The sequence below is a fragment of the Natator depressus genome, chromosome 8, assembly GCF_965152275.1.
Source record: "Natator depressus isolate rNatDep1 chromosome 8, rNatDep2.hap1, whole genome shotgun sequence".
In the NCBI taxonomy this organism is placed as follows: domain Eukaryota; kingdom Metazoa; phylum Chordata; order Testudines; family Cheloniidae; genus Natator; species Natator depressus.
This window is the reverse complement of record NC_134241.1, coordinates 45435487-45456239: the sequence shown is the minus strand read 5'-3', so window position 1 is coordinate 45456239 and position 20753 is coordinate 45435487. Positions and strand designations below refer to the sequence as shown.

At 46.6% G+C, this 20753-nt stretch overlaps 2 protein-coding genes across 2 annotated transcripts in view; one reads left to right on the top strand and one right to left on the bottom strand.

The window, feature by feature from the left end:
- VAMP4 (vesicle associated membrane protein 4) overlaps nucleotides 1-20753 on the bottom strand; it is a 40375-nt gene that overhangs the window by 13058 nt on the left and 6564 nt on the right. Inside the window, exon 5 of the mRNA XM_074960905.1 lies at nucleotides 2780-2880. Within this exon, the coding sequence (XP_074817006.1) occupies nucleotides 2780-2880 (101 nt within the window). The remainder of the gene's footprint in view (nucleotides 1-2779; nucleotides 2881-20753) is intronic.
- Nucleotides 6692-19620, top strand: LOC141992638 (uncharacterized). Its single transcript, XM_074961978.1, has 3 exons — nucleotides 6692-7482; nucleotides 8063-8501; nucleotides 19602-19620. Exons 1-3 carry the CDS (start codon nucleotides 6900-6902, stop codon nucleotides 19618-19620), a joined length of 1041 nt encoding a protein of 346 aa, XP_074818079.1. The 5' UTR covers nucleotides 6692-6899.

The window sequence follows — 20753 nt, the reverse complement described above, 5'->3', positions numbered from 1 at the left end:
AGCAACAGATGACGGGTACAGAAATCTAGAAGGTATGTGAAGAGAACAGCCATGACAGGACGGAGACTTACCCCTATCTGGAAATGATACTAACTGGGGAGGTGTTGCAAACATCAGCGAGGTCAGAAAAACTATACAAAGGGACCTACAGAGGTTAAACATCTGGACAGCAAATAAAATGAAGTTTAAGCTGGCAAAATGCAAAGCCAATACATTGGGGGGATACTAATCTGAAATGCAGCTATTCCGGGGAGGGAGGTTCTCTTCCAACACTCCTGTCTTCCCAGAGAAAGGGTAGGGGCGAGAGCTGGTAAACAAGAACTTACAGTTCCAATTTAAGGGCCATGAAAGTCAATGCAGAGGCACCAAGGGCAGATTTACAAAGGTATTTAAGCACCTAGCTGCATCTTTAGGCACCTAAATACCTTAGTAAATATGGCCCCAAGTCATGACCCAAGTCGATAACAGTGTTTTTATATAGGGCTCTGCTGAGATCACATACGGATCATGGCACACAGGCTGAATACTAGCAGGCTGCCAAGTCTTTACTCCTGGGGGAATTCTGCGCCACTGCACATGTGCAGAATTCACGTCGTCCCCCCCCCCGCCCCCCCCAGGGTTTCTTTGTTTCCAAGCAGAAAAATGACTCTCACAGGGAAGCAAAGGGAAGCCACAAGAGCGGTCATGCGACCCTCCCAGGGTTTTCGGTGCCCACGGCAGCCGGCAGAGAGGTAAATCACTGTGGGGCAGGACTGGGGAAAGCCCTGCTGGTGGCTCCTACCCTGCGCCAGGCTCAGCTGCTAGTCCCAGTTGTGTGGGGGAGCATGGGACTTCCTCTGCCCCTGCACAGCATCCAGGGCCGGGTCAGCCCCACCCCCAGATTTCTCCCCAGGCTGCAGGAAGCCCTGCAAACTCCCTCCCTTCCACTCTGCTTCCTGAGCCCATCGCTCCTCAGCTACAGGGAGAGGGATCACTATACGGGGAACTGCTCCCCCATCCACCCAACCCCCATGCATCCAGACCCCCTCATACCAAGACCCTCCCGCCGAGCCTCAGCGCCCCAGAACCCCACCTGCTGAGCCCCCCTGCACCTGGACCACCCCAATGAGTCACCCGCACCCCCACCCCACAGAGCCCCAACCAGCTACACCTGGATCCCCACCCCATTGAGCCCCACTCCCCCAGCATCTGGACCCCCCCTCACAGAACTCCCCACACCCAGACCCTCCTGCCGACCTCTATCCCACACACACAGACATACACCCCTGCTGAGCCCCAACCACCTTCACCTGGACCCCCCTGCAGAATCCCATTACCATTGTACCCAGAACCCCCCAACAAATCCTTCTGCCTCCAGATGCCCCCACACATACCAGATCCCTCACTGAGCTGCCCGCACCCAGATTGGCCCACAGAGAACCCTCACCCTACACCTGGATCCCCTCACACTAAAAGCCCCTCCACCCTTGGATCCTGCCTTTCTGAGCCTGCCGGCCCACACCTGGTACAGATGAGAATGGGCCCTGAGGTATTTCTGGGGCAGGCCCAGTCCTTGCAGTGTCAAGGTTGGGTGGAGCTTCACTGCTGAGTCATGTCCCGGGGGAAGCTGCAGCAGAGTGATGTTCCTCCTCTGTGCAGCCAATGACCTGTGCTCCACAATGCCACGCTGGAGCCTCCATTTTTATTTATTTTACAAATAAAATGTGCAGAATTTTAAAACACTGTGCACAGAATTTTTTATTTTTTTGGCACAGAATGCTCTCAGGAGTAACAAGTGGAGGGAACATGAAGCACAACTATCCCACATAAGGGGATGGAAGGAGCAATGAAGGAGGAATATTTAGAGAACTATTCCTGGGCTGTTAAGAGATGAAGCCGGGGGAGGAAAATTATACGCGACAAGTTATAAGCACCAAGGGAAAGGAAATGTTTAGGGTGGCTCAAGGAAGTACAGGAATGAAAGTGGAAAAGGGGAGGCTTGGCTTCCCAACAGACAGTAAGATCGGCAGTCTCAGGCTGGAAACAGTCTCCCAGTGGGAGTGGTGTATCCATGGAGACACTTCAAATAGAGCAGATTTGTCCAGATTAGTGGTAAATATGCCCAATGGCCTGTGATGGGACACTAGATAGGGTGGGATCTGAGTTACTACAGAGAATTCTTTCCTGGGTGTCTGGCTGGTGAGTCTTGCCCACATGCTCGGGGTTTAGCTGATCGCCATATTTGGGGTCGGGAAGGAATTTTCCTCCAGGGCAGACTGGCAGAGATCCTGGGGGTTTTTTGCCTTCCTCTGCAGCATGGGGCACGGGTCACTTGCTGGAGGATTCTCTGCACCATGAATCTTTAAACCACAAGTTGAGGACTTCAATAGCTCAGACATAGGTTAGGGGTTTGTTACAGGAGTGGGTGGGTGAGATTCTGTGGCCTGCATTGTGCCTTCTGACCTTAAAGTCTATGAGTCTATGAGATTAGGAAATTGTAGGAAACAATCCTGCCCTGGGCCCATGAGGAAATGTGCTTTAGCAGTCATCGTCTCTCTCTGATTTCTAGAATCTACTGTCATGAAATGGAATCAATCTAACACCACTGCCTGGCAGAGAGGGATGCGGTGTACAGCAAAATAGCCACAATCACCAGGGGAAAGAAGAGGACTTTCAATCCCTGCACTAAGGTTATTCACAGTGGTGTTTTAAAGCTGCCTAGAAGAGCATGCTGTTCCCCAGGACTCAACGTGAGGGAGGGGAGGCAGGAAGAGAGTTCTAGAATATTAACTATTCCCACCTGATTTATCCTGTAAGTCATCCAGTCTCTCTCCCCTTTCAATCACCTTGGTGATGTTCTCCTGCATGACGTCAATGACTTCATCCACCTGGTTCTGGACACTAGAGGAAAGTAAAGCCATTAGAAATCACACAGGCCTAACAGTACCAGGTGTTATGAACTCTATATTCCAATACCAGTGCTTTGGCGAAAGCTATTTGCACGGAAAGAATGAGCAGCAGTTCACCAATGATACAGACAAACCCAACAGCGGAAAGGTCATTGGGACATTTGAGAAAGTCTGTGGTGGGCAGGATTAGCCCTGTGTGTGATGCTGTCCCGGGAGATAGGTGGGCTCTCTCTGTAGCGCCATTTACTCTGCAACACTTTCTCATCCTCACCCCACGTTCAGGCCAACTGCCTGGAAAGTTGCAGCAATATGTTTATAGATGAGGCATAGTCTTGGTCCATGAACTCAAGGGTGATTTTACCCTGAGTAAGGATATTAGCACTCTGTTCTCAGAGGAAAAGGAAGGAGCTTTAATAGCATTTTATTGCTCTTGCAGTTCCTGCCATATTGTGCTGTTTGACTTTTCTAATCCAGCTTCAGATCTCTCAATGTCAAGAGTTTGAGCTAGAACCTCGCTCTGGTTTCCCTGCATTAGCCTCCAGGTCACCTTCAGGACTCGCTCCACACTGCAGATGGGTATGAAAGTGGTTCAGTCTCTCAGATCGGGATTTTTAAAAAGGGGTTTATGGAACTATGCATCCAGCTCACTGAAAGTCAGTATGAGTTGAGTGTCCATCTGCCTTTGTCTTCCTATCAAAAGGAGAGCAATGAAATGGAAGATCTGAAAGCATTCTCAATACCAGAGTCACTTTTTCAAACAATGGTTGGAGAATTAAATCTGTTCTATTTTTGCTGTTGGTGGGGTGCTGGGATTTGGCAAGGACTGAGGAAGTCTGTTAGTTAAGTGTGGCCTTTTAAAGAGCTTGTCATGGAGGCTCTTTTGTTGCAGAGTAGAATGTTTCTTTTGTTTTATAACCTCAGTCACTATGTCCTTTCTGGAGTGCTAAACCTCAAAACAGGGCTGTTAAATAGCCTGGGGATGAAAGCATGAGGAGGGAAGGACTTCCCCAGGGAAGCCTACAACTGTATTTGAAGAATCAGTTGCATTTGCCCAAAATGCATTCAAACAAGTTTCAAAGGAACAGGTAAAGTAAATTAAGATGAACTATCATATCTCAAAAAGGAGTACTTGTGGCACCTTAGAATGAAGTGAGCTGTAGCTTACAAAAGCTTATGCTCAAATAAATTGGTTAGTCTCTAAGGTGCCACAAGTACTCCTTTTCTTTTTGCGAATACAGACTAGCACAGCTGCTACTCTGAAACCTATCATATCTCAGCTTCTGAATTCCGTACCAGAGGTTAGTCAACAATACAGGTAGTTATTCTGCTGCACAGTAGCCAGGTTCAAATCCCTAAGGCTACTGCAAATTCAGAAGTTAATGGACGATGCCATAAAATAACACTCAAAAGCCACATATAACAAAAGTACTTAAATACATTTTGGAGATAATGCACGTTTGTCTTTACTGGAGATGGAAATCAGAAACAGCTTAGGTCCCCTGCAATATAACTCGTCATATGAAATGTACTGGCCTCATGGGACAATGGCAAGAACAGTTGTCTCTGAGGCAGTAAAAGCTAAGCACTGGACAAAACCACTGTTTTCTTCAATGCAAGTAGGTTCTAGGCTCTTCCTCTGCTAAGATTATTTTGTTCAGTTTCTTCGACTTGTAAAATGCATGGATTGAATAGACATTAAATGTCTTGCGTATACTGAATCTGCATAGTTTGAAAAGCTGGATGTAAACCTGAGAAGGAGAAAAACGAGCCATTCCCACATATTCCTGGATATACGTGTGATGTACTAATGGAAAAGGTCCAATGCTTTCCCTATGGAAAAAGATACATCAAAGAACATTTCCAATAGCTAATAATTCATGCTTCCTTAGCAACTACAATCTGAGGATCTCAAAACACCTACCACCAATGATTTCATCCCTGAAACACGGCTGTGGGATAGGAAAGTATTATCCCTTCCCATTTCACAGACGGAGAAACTCAGAAAAGTGACTTGCCTCAAGTCACAGAGCCAGGAATAGGTCTAATAATAATGATACCACCTAGCTAGCATGAATACAGTGCTTTCCATCAGTAGAGCTCAAAAACATTTTACAAGAGGTATTATCCCCACTTTGCAGATAGGGAAACTGAGGCACAGAGGTGAAGTGACATGCCCGTGGTCACCCAGAAGAGCAGTGGCAGAGCCAAAAATAGAATCCAGGTCTCCCAAGTCTCAGTCCAGTGGTCTTTCTGTTAGCCCACTCTGTCGCTAGTTCACACTTGTGACGGGTTGGGTCACACAAACCCCCTTGGGACTGCCACCTGATGTGCTAAGACTACCTCCGAGCCCATTTTCTCTGGCAGCTTGGGACTTTAGCACCCTGTCTTGCTGAGTCAGACATGCTCACCTGCTGCAAACACAGATCCAGTTCTGAACCACATCCCCCAAAAGCTGCAGGCTTAACCGAAAACTGCTTAAGAAATGGTCCTGTCTCCAGATACCCAGTTCCCAATGGGGTCCAAACCTCAAATAAATCAGTTTTACTCTGTATAAAGCTTATGCAGGGTAAACTCATACATTGTTCGCCCTCTATAACACTGATAGAGAGATATGCACAGCTGTTTGCTCGGTCAGAAATTACTTGCTTGCTCTGGGTCAATTAATAAGCAAAAAGTGATTTTATTAAATATAAAAAGTAGGATTTAAGTGGTTCCAAGTAACAACAGACAGAACAAAGTAAGTTACCAAGCAAAATAAAACAAAAACACGCAAGTCTAAGCCTAATACAGTAGGAGACTAAATGCAGGTAACTCTCACCCTCAGAGATGTTCCAATAAGCTTCTTTGACAGACTGAGTTCCTTCCTAGTCTGGGTCCAGCAATCACTCTAACCCCCATAGTTACTGTCCTTTGTTCCAGTTTCTTTCAGGCACCTCTTTGGGGTAGAGAGGTTATCTTTTGAGCCAGCTGAAGACCAAATGGAGGGGTTTCCAGGGCCTTTTATATTCTCTCTCTTGTGCAACATCACAGCCACAAGATGGAGTCTCTAGCCACCTGGGCAAGTCACATGTCTATAAAGGATTCAACTTTTTGCAGGCGGATGCCATTGTTTACATGTTAGTTTGAACTGTTCTCAGGATAGCTCAGATATGGATTGGTGTTTCCCAAAGTCCACTGTTAGTTAAGTATTCCCAATTACTTGAATAACCCCATCACACTATGTTGACCAAATCTGCCTTATGTGCTTCTTACAGGAAACACTTTAAATACAAGCATAGAGCCAACACTCATAACTTCAGATATAAAAATGATACATGCATACAAATAAGAGCTACTGAATATATTAATCCTAACCTTTGCAAAGATATGTTACATGGCATATCTAGCATAAAACATATTCCAGTTATGTCATATTTACACTCAATCATATTTCTATAAAGCATTATAGGGTGCAACGTCACAACACTCACCTAATTTTCCTGTCTCCTGAGCCCATACGTTCCTCTCATCAATAGCAGAAGATATTATGGGGCTAGTTATGCATGGGGCACGTATAAGAACTCCTATTATAATAAACTACAGATTTGAAAAAAAAAATAAGGGTTCGGAATAAATGAAGAAAAAGCTTTGGGGGTCTGCAGCTCAAGTAGTCTGAGCCCTGGTCTACACTAGGACTTTAGGTCGAATTTAGCAGCATTAAATCGATGTAAACCTGCACCCGTCCACACAATGAAGCCCTTTATTTCGACTTAAAGGGCTCTTAAAATCGATTTCCTTACTCCACCCCTGACAAGTGGATTAGCGCTTAAATCGGCCTTGCCGGGTCGAATTTGGGGTACTGTGGACACAATTCGACGGTATTGGCCTCCGGGAGCTATCCCAGAGTGCTCCATTTTGACCGCTCTGGACAGCACTCTCAACTCAGATGCACTGGCCAGGTAGACAGGAAAAGAACCGCGAACTTTTGAATCTCATTTCCTGTTTGGCCAGCGTGGCAAGCTGCAGGTGACCATGCAGAGCTCATCAGCAGAGGTGACCATGATGGAGTCTCAGAATCGCAAAAGAGCTCCAGCATGGACCGAACAGGAGGTACGGGATCTGATCGCTGTATGGGGAGAGGAATCCGTGCTATCAGAACTCCGTTCCAGTTTTCGAAATGCCAAAACCTTTGTCAAGATCTCCCAGGGCATGAAGGACAGAGGCCATAACAGGGACCCGAAGCAGTGCCGCGTGAAACTGAAGGAGCTGAGGCAAGCCTACCAGAAAACCAGAGAGGCGAACAGCCGCTCCGGGTCAGAGCCCCAAACATGCCGCTTCTATGATGAGCTGCATGCCATTTTAGGGGGTTCAGCCACCACTACCCCAGCCATGTTGTTTGACTCCTTCAATGGAGATGGAGGCAATACGGAAGCAGGTTTTGGGGACGAAGAAGATGATGATGATGACGAGGTTGTAGATAGCTCACAGCAAGCAAGCGGAGAAACCGGTTTTCCCGACAGCCAGGAACTGTTTCTCACCCTGGACCTGGAGCCAGTACCCCCTGAACCCACCCAAGGCTGCCTCCTGGACCCAGCAGGCGGAGAAGGGACCTCCAGTGAGTGTACCTTTTAAAATACTGTACATGGTTTAAAAGCAAGCATGTGAAAGGATTACTTTGCCCTGGCATTCGCGGCTCTCCTGGATATACTCCCAAAGCCTTTGCAAAAGGTTTCTGGGGAGGGCAGACTTATTGCGTCCTTCATGGTAGGACACTTTACCACTCCAGGCCAGTAACACGTACTCGGGAATCATTGTACAACAAAGCATTGCAGTGTATGTTTGCTGGCGTTCAAGCAACATCCGTTCGTGTGTTATCCTCAGGAGAGTGAGATATAATCCATGGTCACCTGGTTGAAATAGGGTGCTTTTCTTCAGGGGACACTCAGAGGAGCCCATTCCTGCTGGGCTGTTTGCCTGCGGCTGAACAGAAATGTTCCCCGCTGTTAGCCACAGGGAGGGGGGGAGGGTTGAGGGGGTAGCCACGCGGTTGGGGGAGGCAAAATGCGACCTTGTAACGAAAGCACATGTGCTATGTATGTAATGTTAACAGCAAGGTTTACCCTGAAAGAGTGTAGCCAGTGTTTTATAAAATGTGTCTTTTTAAATGCCGCTGTCCCTTTTCTTTTCTCCACCAGCTGCATGTGTTTCAATGATCACAGGATCTTCTCCTTCCCAGAGGCTAGTGAAGATTAGAAAGAAAAAAAAACGCACTCGAGATGAAATGTTCTCCGAGCTCATGCTGTCCTCCCACACTGACAGAGCACAGACGAATGCGTGGAGGCAAATAATGTCAGACTGCAGGAAAGCACAAAATGACCAGGAGGAGAGGTGGCGGGCTGAAGAGAGTAAGTGGCGGGCTGAAGAGAGGGCTGAAGCTCGAATGTGGCGGCAGCGTGATGAGAGGAGGCAGGATTCAATGCTGAGGCTGCTGGAGGACCAAACCAGTATGCTCCAGTGTATGGTTGAGCTGCAGCAAAGGCAGCTGGAGCACAGACTGCCACTACAGCCCCTGTGTAACCAACCGCCCTCCTCCCCAAGTTCCATAGCCTCCACACCCAGACGCCCAAGAACGCGGTGGGGGGGCCACCGGCCAACCAGCCATTCCACCACAGAGGATTGCCCAAAAAAAAGAAGGCTGTCATTCAATAAATTTTAAAGTTGTAAACTTTTAAAGTGCTGTGTGGCATTTTCCTTCCCTCCTCCACCACCCCTCCTGGGCTACCTTGGTAGTCATCCCCCTATTTGTGTGATGAATGAATAAAGAATGCATGAATGTGAAGCAACAATGACTTTATTGCCTCTGCAAGCGGTGATCAAAGGGAGGAGGGGAGGGTGGTTAGCTTACAAGGAAGTAGAGTTAACCAAGGGGCGGGGGGTTTCATCAAGGAGAAACAAACAGAACTTTCACACTGTAGCCTGGCCAGTCATGAAACTGGTTTTCAAAGCCTCTCTGATGCGTACTGCACCCTCCTGTGCTCTTCTAACCGCCCTGGTGTCTGGCTGCGCGTAACCAGCAGCCAGGCGATTTGCCTCAACCTCCCACCCCGCCATAAACGTCTCCCCCTTACTCTCACAGATATTGTGGAGCACACAGCAAGCAGTAATAACAGTGGGAATATTGGTTTCGCTGAGGTCTAAGCGAGTCAGTAAACTGCGCCAGCGCGCCTTTAAACGTCCAAATGCACATTCTACCACCATTCTGCACTTGCTCAGCCTGTAGTTGAACAGCTCCTGACTGCTGTCCAGGCTGCCTGTGTACGGCTTCATGAGCCATGGCATTAAGGGGTAGGCTGGGTCCCCAAGGATACATATAGGCATTTCAACATCACCAACAGTTATTTTCTGGTCTGGGAATAAAGTCCCTTCTTGAAGCTTTTGAAACAGACCAGAGTTCCTGAAGATGCGAGCGTCATGTACCTTTCCCGGCCATCCCACGTTGATGTTGGTGAAACGTCCCTTGTGATCCACCAGAGCTTGCAGCACTATTGAAAAGTACCCCTTGCGGTTTATGCACTCGCCGGCTTGGTGCTCCGGTGCCAAGATAGGGATATGGGTTCCGTCTATGGCCCCACCACAGTTAGGGAATCCCATTGCAGCAAAGCCATCCACTATGACCTGCACATTTCCCAGGGTCACTACCCTTGATATCAGCAGATCTTTGATTGCGTGGGCTACTTGCATCACAGCAGCCCCCACAGTAGATTTGCCCACTCCAAATTGATTCCCAACTGACCGGTAGCTGTCTGGCGTTGCAAGCTTCCACAGGGCTATCGCCACTCGCTTCTCAACTGTGAGGGCTGCTCTCATCTTGGTATTCATGCGCTTCAGGGCAGGGGAAAGCAAGTCACAAAGTTCCATGAAAGTGCCCTTACGCATGCGAAAGTTTCGCAGCCACTGGGAATCGTCCCAGACCTGCAACACTATGCGGTCCCACCAGTCTGTACTTGTTTCCCGAGCCCAGAATCGGCGTTCCACAGCATGAACCTGCCCCATTAGCACCATTATGCATGCATTGGCAGGGCCCATGCTTTCAGAGAAATCTGTGTCCATGTCCTGATCACTCACGTGACCGCGTTGACGTCGCCTCCTCGCCCGGTAGCGCTTTGCCAGGTTCTGGTGCTGCATATACTGCTGGATAATGCGTGTGGTGTTTAATGTGCTCCTAATTGCCAAAGTGAGCTGAGCGGACTCCATGCTTGCCTTGGTATGGCGTCTGCACAGAAAAAAGGCGCGGAATGATTGTCTGCCGTTGCTCTGACGGAGGGAGGGGCGACTGACGACACGGCTTACAGGGTTGGCTTCAGGGGGCTAAAATCCACAAAGGGGGTGGCTTTACATCAAGGAGTAGTTCAGGCAGGACTTCACGGAGGGTTCCAATAAGAAATGGTGCCCCTAAGTTATTGTTCTTATTGGAACAAGGAGGTTAGCCTGGCCTCTGATTGATACATGGCTAGATCTACCTCGCTGCACCTTCTCTGAGTGACTGCAGTGTGACCTAGAGGAATGAGTCCCCTAGACAGGGGAGAAGGCAAATGAGTACAAAACAAATCTGGTCTATTTCTTGTTTTGATCCACTCCATCTATCTTTTACATCTTTGGCTGGCAGCAGACGGTGCAGAAGGACTGCAAGCCATCCACATCTCATGGCTGCTCGGCAGAAGATGGTACAGTACGACTGCTAGCCATCCTCATCTCTTGCCTGCCTGGCAGAAGATGGCACAGTACGATTGCTAGCCATCGTCATCTCTTGCCTGCCCGGCAGAAGATGGTACAATACGATTGCTAGCCATCGTCATCTCTTGCCTGCCCGGCAGAAGATGGTACAATACGACTGCTAGCAATCCGTATTGCCTGCCTGCTCACCATTAGACGGTTCAATACGACTGACTGCAGGACTAAAGAGAATGACCTGGTCAAGTCACCAAAAATTTAGTCCCTGCGCCCATGTCTGCCCAGGCGCTCCCAGCCGACGTGGCCAGGAGCACCTCGGACATGACGAGGACGTCTATCAGTCATACTGCACCGTCTGCTGCCAGAAGGCAATGGGTTGCTGCTACTGTGTAGCAATGCCGTACCGCGTCTGCCAGCACCCAGGAGACATACGGTGACGGTTACCTGAGCGGGCTCCATGCTTGCGGTGGTATGGCGTCCGCACAGGTAACTCAGGAAAAAAGGCGCGAAACAATTGTCTGCCCTTGCCTTCACGGAGGGAGGGAGGGAACGGGGGCCGGACAATATGTACCCAGAACCACCCGCGACAATGTTTTAGCCCAATCAGAGTGCTCCATTGTGACTGCTCTGGACAGCACTCTCAACTCAGATGCACGATTGTTTGCCGTTGCTCTGACGCAGGGAGGGGCGACTGAGGACACGGCTTACAGGGTTGACTTCACGGAGGGTTCCAATAAGAAATGGTGCACCTAAGTTATTGTTCTTATTGGAACAAGGAGGTTAGCCTGGCCTCTGATTGATACATGGCTAGATCTACCTCGCTGCACCTTCTCTGTGAGTGACTGCAGTGTGACCTAGAGGAATGAGTCCCCTAAACAGGGGAGGAGGCAAATGAGTAGAAAACAAATCTGGTCTATTTCTTGTTTTGATCCACTCCATCTATCTTTTACATCTTTGGCTGGCAGCAGACGGTGCAGAAGGACATATTGCCTGCCTGCTCACCATAAGACGGTTCAATAGGACTGACTGCCGGACTAAAGAGAATGACCTGGTCAAGTCACTAAAAATTTAGTCCCTGCGCCCATGTCTGCCCAGGCGCTCCTGATCGACCTCACACAGGCGACCAGGAGTACCTCGGACATGACAAGGACGGCTACCAGTCGTATTGTACCGTCTGCTGCCACAAGGCAATGGGTTGCTGCTACTGTGTAGCAATGCCGTGCCGCGTCTGCCAGCACCCAGGAGACATACGGTGACGGTTACCTGAGCAGGCTCCATGCTTGCGGTGGTATGGCGTCCGCACAGGTAACTCAGGAAAAAAGGCGCGAAACGATTGTCTGCCCTTGCTTTCACGGAGGGAGGGAGGGAAGGGGGGACTGACGATATGTACCCAGAACCACCCGCAACAATGTTTCAGCCCCATCGGGCATTGGGATCTCAACCCAGAATTCCAATGGGCAGCGGAGACTGCGGGAACTGTGGGATAGCTACCCACAGTGCAACGCTCCGGAAGTCGACTCTAGCCTCGGTACTGTGGAAGCACTCCGCCGAGTTAATGCACTTAATGCACTTCTGTGGGGGGACACACACTCGAATATATAAAACCGATTTCTAAAAAACCGACTTCTATAAATTCGACCTTATTCCGTAGTGTCGACATACCCTTAGAATCTGAAAGGGATTTAAAATATACAGCATACAGACAGAGAAGCTGCCATCAAAACTTCGCCAGACACAAGAGGCCTAGAGATGCAACTGCAACTATTAAAACGGAAGTTCCGAACATTTCGAGATGAATCGCGAAAGCCAACCCAGCCCCACAACAATTGTAGAGCTGATCTTCAAAGCCGCAAATGTCCCTTGGGTGCCCCACTTCTGGGGGCTTTCAATAGGAACCGGGCAACTAACTGTCTTTTGTGCCTTTGAAAATCTCCCCCTATGTGTGCTCATTGCTCCAAAAGAGAAAAGAGGAAATCCAGCAAAAAACAGAACAGCAGCACTTGGCTTTTCAAACCACTATTAATAACAACCTGGAAACACAGGGGCATAGCCATGGGCGGTCACTAATTAAATAGTGAGGGCTACGCATCTGTCTTGGCATCTCATGCCAGGCTTCGTAAACCACTGCAGCTGCACTTTTGTAGTTCCCGTCAACAGCAGAACCCTCTGAAGCAAACTGCTGGCTTAACGTTGAGCTGGAGAGGCGGTATTTTTATATGAATGAAAACAGGGCACAAAGCATTATTCTACCGTAGCACAAAAAAGAAACTAGCCCTTTTCTGCAGCATATCATAAATTCAGCATGAATTGTTTTGCTACAGGTAGAAGCCTGACTCCCCACAGTTGCTTGAAATCTTCCACTACAGAAGGGCAGGAAGAGCTGCTAAATCTATTGTCTGTCTACCATTCCCCATATTGATGAAACAGGCCTGGATACTCACCCAGTGTTTCATCAGCTGCCTCTTAAATAAAGAAAACAATATATGACTCATGACAAAGGCAATCTTAACAGACTTTTTTTTTTGTTTTAACTTCACATTCCTAAACGAAACATGATAGTAGAAGTGGTGCAAGCTATTCCAAACAGACTATCTTCAAATACCGGATCTACTAAACAAATCAGAGTCACTTCTAGTGAATTAATTTATTTCTTTCTTTATCATGACACGCTGAGCTTACCCAGGGGCTAGCAGATGCACTCGTTCTGCACTGGATGCACACACCCAAATACCCATATAATTAAAACAGTGATTCACGACCAGCACCTAAACAAAAAGGAGTCATGTTATCACAAAGTGTAGGCAGTAGGACTTCTGGTGTCACTATAAGCCCTGGACAAACTTGGGTGACTCACAAGCAATTACTGCTTCCAAGCATAAGATGGGTGACGAGAGAAGAAAAACAATCACTGGAAAATTAAAAATGAAGGGGCCAATCCTGCTAGCCCTCTGTTTACCAAACTCTCATGGTTTCACATGTGGAGAGCTAGCAGACTCAGGGCCTACATTTGAGACACATTTACTTTGCTTTGCAGTATGTGGATGTTCTTAAAATTATTCATTGGCTTTAAAGTAATGAAAAGTCCTCCCAATGACAGGTCTGTAACCAAATTCTCTTGGTTCAAACCACCAGTAGGAATGTATAAGGGATGCAAGCAATGTTGCATTAGGAGTCAGAAAGGAGAGGATTCAACGTGAGGGAAGGTGTTCAAGTAAATCCATGCTACATACAAGACTCAAAGCATCTGTCATACACGACGACCTCTGAAAAAGGTCTGCATTAAATGGCTATGCAGCTCCAGACGACTAAAAGTTGGACACTTCATATCTCAACATCCCAGTGTCCTCTGATTACAGCTAAAAGCTATGCATTGGGTGCTCCAGACCGTTATTTATTTGTGTTATGGTTACGTCTCAAGGCTCCAATCGTCATCAAGCCTCCATTGTGCTAAGCACGGTACACATGCATGGTCAGAGAGACAGCCCCTGCCCCAAGGAACAATCTATATAGACAAGACAAAGTGCAGTAGAAAGGAAGGATTATTTAGCCCCATTTTACAGACAGGAAATGGAAACACAGATTAAGGGGCTGTCTATGCCACAAGCGAAGGGTTGATTGTAGCCCAGGGAGGCATACCCATGCTAGCTTTAATCTAGCGAGCACAGGGAACCACTGAAGACAACATGGTGGCACAGGCTGGGAACCAGATGACACACCCGCCAGGGACCATGATTACCTTCTCTGGTTCCTCAGCTGTGCTAAAGCCCAAGCCACCACATCTTCATTACTATTATTACCTGTACTAGCTAGATTAAAGCTAGCCCAATTATGCCTACATTCATTTGCAGGATACACCTACCCTAAGTGACTAACTCAAGGTCACACAGAGAGTCTGGGACTGACCAAGGAATTAAACCCAGAACTTGAACCCCACTTCAGTCCCTTAACCAACCTTTCTCGCTGCCAGCCAAAGAGGTCTCTCTAGTATGAGAGTTAAAGATCACAAAGGTGTCTACTCACAGTGCAGTTTTGGAGCAAATTTACTATTTTCAACTAGTTCTATTTGCTTCACGTTGGAAATTCAAGCAATAGTGAAAACAAAACATTTTTCATTTTATCAGAGTCCACTCCCCTGCCAAGTAAGAAATGTATTTACAGGGAGAGAACTACTGGCTTTTCAATTATTTTGCTCCTGGGTCTGTATCCTGCCAGGTTTCCAAGTGGAAAAAATTGAATTCATCCTTGCCAGGAAAATGAGTAAAACAAAAGCATACATGTCTCCCATGGCCCCACTTTAGACTAATGACTACAAAGATGCTGGTTTTAATAAGGACAGAACGTCACACAAACCAGAACACCAGCAATGAGATCACTCAGCTTAATTTGATTTAGTGTCTGCTTTAATGGTCTACCAAGTTCTGAAGGAAAGGAACCTACCTTTCCCTTTTAGATCCACTGGGCTGTGAACTGACTAATATTAGGTGCAATTCATACTGCCAGGCTTAAAGAAGGTGCCCCATTCTTCAAGTGGCAGAGATGAGTGACGAAGATCCCATGCTACCGATGTGACCTGGGCGTCCTCTCCATGCCTGTTTTTGGGAATAGTCAGTTTTCTAACAGGCAGCATTGGCTGCACGTCCCCTCCCACTCTCAGTGATGTGTTGTACACTTGGATGTTATCACTAAGGTCCCATGTATTCTGTGGCACATTAGACCTCTGATACAGCCACTTGGAAGGTAGGGAAATGAATATGAAACTGACTTAATACAATCAGCAAAGCAGACGTCTTTTATGCATTTTGACATTATGTTATTTCACACAGCCTCCAACATTTCCAATATGGCTCACGTTTTCATATTGACAGTGCAAAACTACACTGCAGAAGTTGTTGGGGGCGGAAGGAATATGACTGGAGGGTTTCTAGAGCTAAGAAAGGGGCAGTCGAAACCTTAGAGCACTAGGGGGTGGGGGGATGTATGGCCCATTTTGGGGTGCAGGAGAAACACAGTTGCTGCATGCTTCTGCAAAAATGATCAGTAGTGAACAGTTCATGTTGATCATTGAATGGCCACTCTCAGGTTTCAGATTCAACACAACTGCAATCAGTGAGGCAATTTGCACCTCTCTTTAGGCCTGTAGACACTAGAAAGGTTAGCACCCATATTACAGCAATGGTGCTTTTGCACAGTTGGTAGCAACAACAGAAAGGAATCAAAGAGTCAAGGTGGAAGAGGTAATAGCTTTTACTGGACCAACTTCTGTTGGTGAGAGAGACAAGCTTTCCAGCTCTTCTTCAGGTCAAGAGCTCTGTGCAGCTGGAAAGCATGTCTCTCTCACCAACAGAAGTTGGTCCAATAAAAGCTATTACCTCCCTAACCTTGTCTCTCTAATACCCTGGGAGCAACATGGCTACAACACTGCAGACAGAAAGGATTCAGGTGCTTTTACCACTGAGTCATAAAAACCTGCCTGGAGCAATTTTTTCATGATCCATTGATAAATGACTGAGTCCTCTTTACAGTAGTAGTCAAACACTGGTAGAGCTCTGCTGTGGCTGTAATATGAGTGCTAATGTTCCTAGTGCAGATGCACTCTAGGAGCAATTGTTTCAGACTTTGCATATTCAGAAAGACAAATGCTGCACTGGTTTCTGTTCAATTCAAATTTTTAAGGTCAGCTTAAAAACGAGGCTAGAATCAATCGTCATCTCAATGAAAGCCTTGATTCTGAAGCACAATTTGGCAGCAATCTCCAGAGCTGCAGAATCCACTGGGCCCAGCTCATTAGCATAGCTAAGAAATCTGCTTAACGTCAACTTGTGTGAGTGAATTGTAATGAGGTACTGTGAAAGGTGAAATAGCCTCAAGTGTGATACAATATTTATAGTCAGTGGAGATAAATGTAGCACATTGGGAGAGGTTTTCTAAGGGATTTAGGCTCACACATCTCATTGCCTTAAATGGGACTTCTGCTCCTAAATCCCTCAGGTGCTTTTTAAAATCCCACCCAGCTCGAGTATCTCATGTGCTTAGCCTTGAATTATTCCAGTAAATAAAATTCTAAGTAAATATTAATACCTCCCCCCTTTAAATGTTTAATACTGGTGAGAACTGCCACTCTCAGAGCCCTGGATTCCAGTGCCATTTCTGCAGAACAGGTATGGTACATGGGCAGTGATACATGCTTCCCCACCCATTCATCAGTGCACCCGAAAAGGTGACTTGCAGAAGGGAACACAGCATTAGGATTATGCCCTTTTTAGCTTCTATTGATATAGAAAGGCAACATGAAAAGTTTGAGGGCTGTTCAATTCTGCTCGTTGGCTACATTCAGTGACAGACTCAGAAAAAAAGAAGTACCAAAAGTGCGTTCCAGCACTATTGCTTCTAAGTGATGGTACCGGAAGCACTAAAACACCCAAATAAATGCTGTAACCGCATTCTGCAACATTTCAGCATGACTCAAGCCCTGGTTACATTAGACATTCATCCCTTCTCTAGCTAGAATACATTCTTATGATTGGAGAGTTAGCACAATGACGACAATGTGAGGGCCAAGGTCCTAGGGTAAACCACATTTATTTCTTGGAACAAATGGTTGTGCAGTGTCTAGCCTAGTCTTCATAATCGTGTTGTTAACTCGAGTTAAATTGGTGAACAATTAACTCAAGTTAAAGCAGGAACATAAACTCTTGTCTAGACTCTAAGACTTTCTAGAGTGAGAGCTAAGCAATGGAGAGGGGAAGGGATTTTTAGTCAGATCGCTCAAAAGTTTAATGCCAATGACTCATTAACATTCCGCATAAAAGAAGTCTGTGTTAAAGATTCAACACCCTTGCTCCTTCAGCTCAGGCATTAAGAGCTCACAGTAGTCACTCCAAGACCTCCCAAAAGTTCTCCAAGCAAAACTAGGGAAGACTACACTAGACATTCCTGATATTTTGGAGGTTTAAAATACCTTCCAGGCCTCCTTCACAAGTACATCATAAATATCAGCAAAAGGCACAAACTCAATTTAAAAACAATCCCGTGCCAGTCACCTTTAATTCTGAGCACTAGGGGCAAAGGTATAGCTTAGGCTATGTAGCTCATTCCACCTTCACCTTTCTGCCAAAACCACCAGTTAGAGGCAAATGCAAAGTGGACACCCGCCTACTAGCATCAGTCAGATTCACCAACTCACTGAACAGTAGTGAGAAGCCAATGATTTCCATGGAGGTTTCTTCCAGAACTACTAGGAATGTGCTGAATACAAAGGAGCGAACAGTTACATAAGGAGAAGCAAACCAAAGCCCTATGGGAGGAAATTCCTTCGGTCCACCCCACAAACGCAGGCAGATATCAGAGAGCATCTAAGAGGCCCAACTGGGCTGTTTCCCAGTGTAAAGGGTACGAACTCCCCCTCAGGAACCCGGAAACTGGGCTGGGAAGAAGCGACTCCACCAGCCACTTCTTATTGTAAAGCATGACCTCAAACGCGCCCATGCTGCACATGGGTGAGCAGATGCCTAAATCTCTCCTTTCGCCTACACCTGACAACATATTTATGCCTTTGATGTCCCTCACCTCAACTAATAGGACCTCCCTGCCTCTCTGCTCTACCTTATAGGCTGCTGCTCGAGTCTCCATTCTGACAACTCACACCGTCTCCTTCCCCTCTGTGACAGCCCTCACCAATTCCCCCTACGTCTCGCATTCAAGGCCCTCCACAACTTTCTTCCATCTCTGCTCCGACTCCCCCATTACTCCTTCTTACCTATTCCCCTTGCATCCTTCTATCATCTTCTTTCATTCTGCCCCTTTTACTTCAAACGGCTCTCCTGTGTGCCCAAAATCATCTTTCCCCTGCAGCCTTTCAGTAACAATTGAACACCCACCTCCCGCCCCTCCAAAAACACAACTAAGGGGAAATCTGCACCATTGTGAGCTTGCACCTTCCTCTGGCCAGCAGGTAGAGTATGCATCTAAACCGTTCTGTTGGAGCAGTGACCGTTCCAAGATCATAGATTCCAAGACCAGCAGGGACCATTGTGATCATCTAATCTGACCTCCTGTATAACACAGGCCAGAGAACTGCCCCAAAATAATTCCCAGCGCAGATCTTTTTAAAATCAAATCTGGAAGTTTTTCTAAATTGCCAGTGATGGAGAATCCACCACCACCCTTGGTAAACTGTCCCAGTGGTTAATTACTCTCCTTTAAAAGAAAAGGAGTACTTGTGGCACCTTAGAGACACCTTAGAGACTAATACATTTATTTGAGCATAAGCTGCTACTCTGAATACTCCCAGTTAAAAATTTATACCTTATTTCCAGTCTGTATTGTTTGTGCATCAAACACTACAGACTCTTCCCAGTTTCATTTTTCTTCCCATCACAACCTCTGTCTTTATCCTCCATCTCCCACAGAATGTCCCAAAGGAGACTCCTGCCAGGGAGAACAGACTTGACACCCCCTGGCTGCTGTCTGGCTCAACACCCATTCCTGACCAGCGGTTAAAGATACCAGGAAGAGGACAATTCCTGGTTCCCTTGCCTCTAGAGGCTATTGATGATTTGGTGCTACTTCCCTTTGTCACAGAAGCACTCCCTTTTACTAACACTTGCCACTTTCCAGACACTAGGACTTTCACGAAAGAGCACAACAGATGATGTTCTTTTAATTTAATAATCAGAGACAGCACTGACAGGGAAGGTAAGATCTCAGTTATTATATTTAGTGACATTAGCTTGTTGCAGTGACTATAATCTGCTTCTACCATGACTATACACACTTGTCTGCCCAGATGATGGTAACTGAAGACTGGCAATTAGGTGACTCTACCTACTTATTCAGTTCTAATTGACTAGCCCAAAGTAATTAGCACTATGGAACATTATGTCACCTTTTCCAATAGTCTGCAAGAAGAACAGCTTATAAGGAGAGCCAACTTCCCAATATCTACCTATCTATCTATCGCTCCTAATCTGAACCATGTCCCGTCAAAATTTCTGTGCTCTGCAGATGTATGACTCGGATCTGAACAGAACTGCTTTTATCCACATGGGATCAATATAGACTAATCTCAGAGATGCACTGGCTTTTACCTCACATAAAACCAAAGAAGAATATAGATTCTGAAGCCACAAACTAGATGATCTAATCTGGTTTACACAAAGCTGATTGCCATCTAGATTTCCCCTCTGAAATTTCTGTTCTAGCTCTCAAGAATGAAATGTTCAGGAAACACAAATATATTTCAACAAACTGATGGTCCATTTATGACACACATTCTCCAGCTGCGGCCAACCTTTCCCCTCAGTCACTGTGCAACAAATGCTACCATTATAGAGTCGAATAAACTGGGACTTGCAGTAAACAGAAGCACTGAAACCATTGCCAGGAAATTACTCTCAGAGAAGGGATCTAGTTTTGTTAGTTTCTTCCCTTTTGTTCTGTATAATGGATGGTTAGAATCCAAATTTTAATTGTTTCCTGTTTGTTCAGCTGTTTTGATCCTAGTAAATCCTTCCCGGTCTCCAAAGATCACAAGGATCTGCTCCCTGTATGATACACTGAAGTCCAAAGGACTGCCAGGTACATGAGAAATCTGGGTAGCACTGTACTCCTGAGCACAAGGATCTACTTGGAACACCAAGGGGCGGACAGGAAAGGGATAATAAGGCAAAAGATGGGACAAGAATGGATGGGAAAGGCAAGAGCAGTGGAGGCACAGTAGTGGCTCAAATTTAAAACACTGTCTTTACTATTCTGTAAGGAAGTTTTGTTATGAATGTTAAATGGTTACTCATCAAATGGAACAACAGTTTTCGATAGCGCACCAGGCTATAGTGCTACAAACCAATCTGTGCACCCATGCTAGAACGCAATTAGCTCTTTGATAACTTGGGAATTGAATTTCCTCTGCTTGAAGGCAGATGGGCATACTGGTGAGAAAAGATTAAGTAGGAGTTACATTCCCACTGTAAGACTGAGCAGAAACATGTTGGTAACTAGGGGTGATCAGATAGCAACTGTGAAAAATCCAGACACCTTTTATTTTTTGGGGGGGGGAGGGAGGGGCGGGCGGGCGGGCGGGGAGGACAGTTGCGTATATAAGACAAAGCCCCTAATATTAGGACAGTCCCAATAATATCAGGACATCTGGTCACCCTA

Bases quoted from the DNA above. Each gene is read 5' to 3' on its own strand.
- LOC141992638 (XM_074961978.1), top strand. From the start codon at position 6,900: ATGCAGAGCTCATCAGCAGAGGTGACCATGATGGAGTCTCAGAATCGC. The intron at 7,483-8,062 runs GTGAGTGTACCT...TTTCTCCACCAG, and splicing joins AGGCGGAGAAGGGACCTCCA to CTGCATGTGTTTCAATGATC.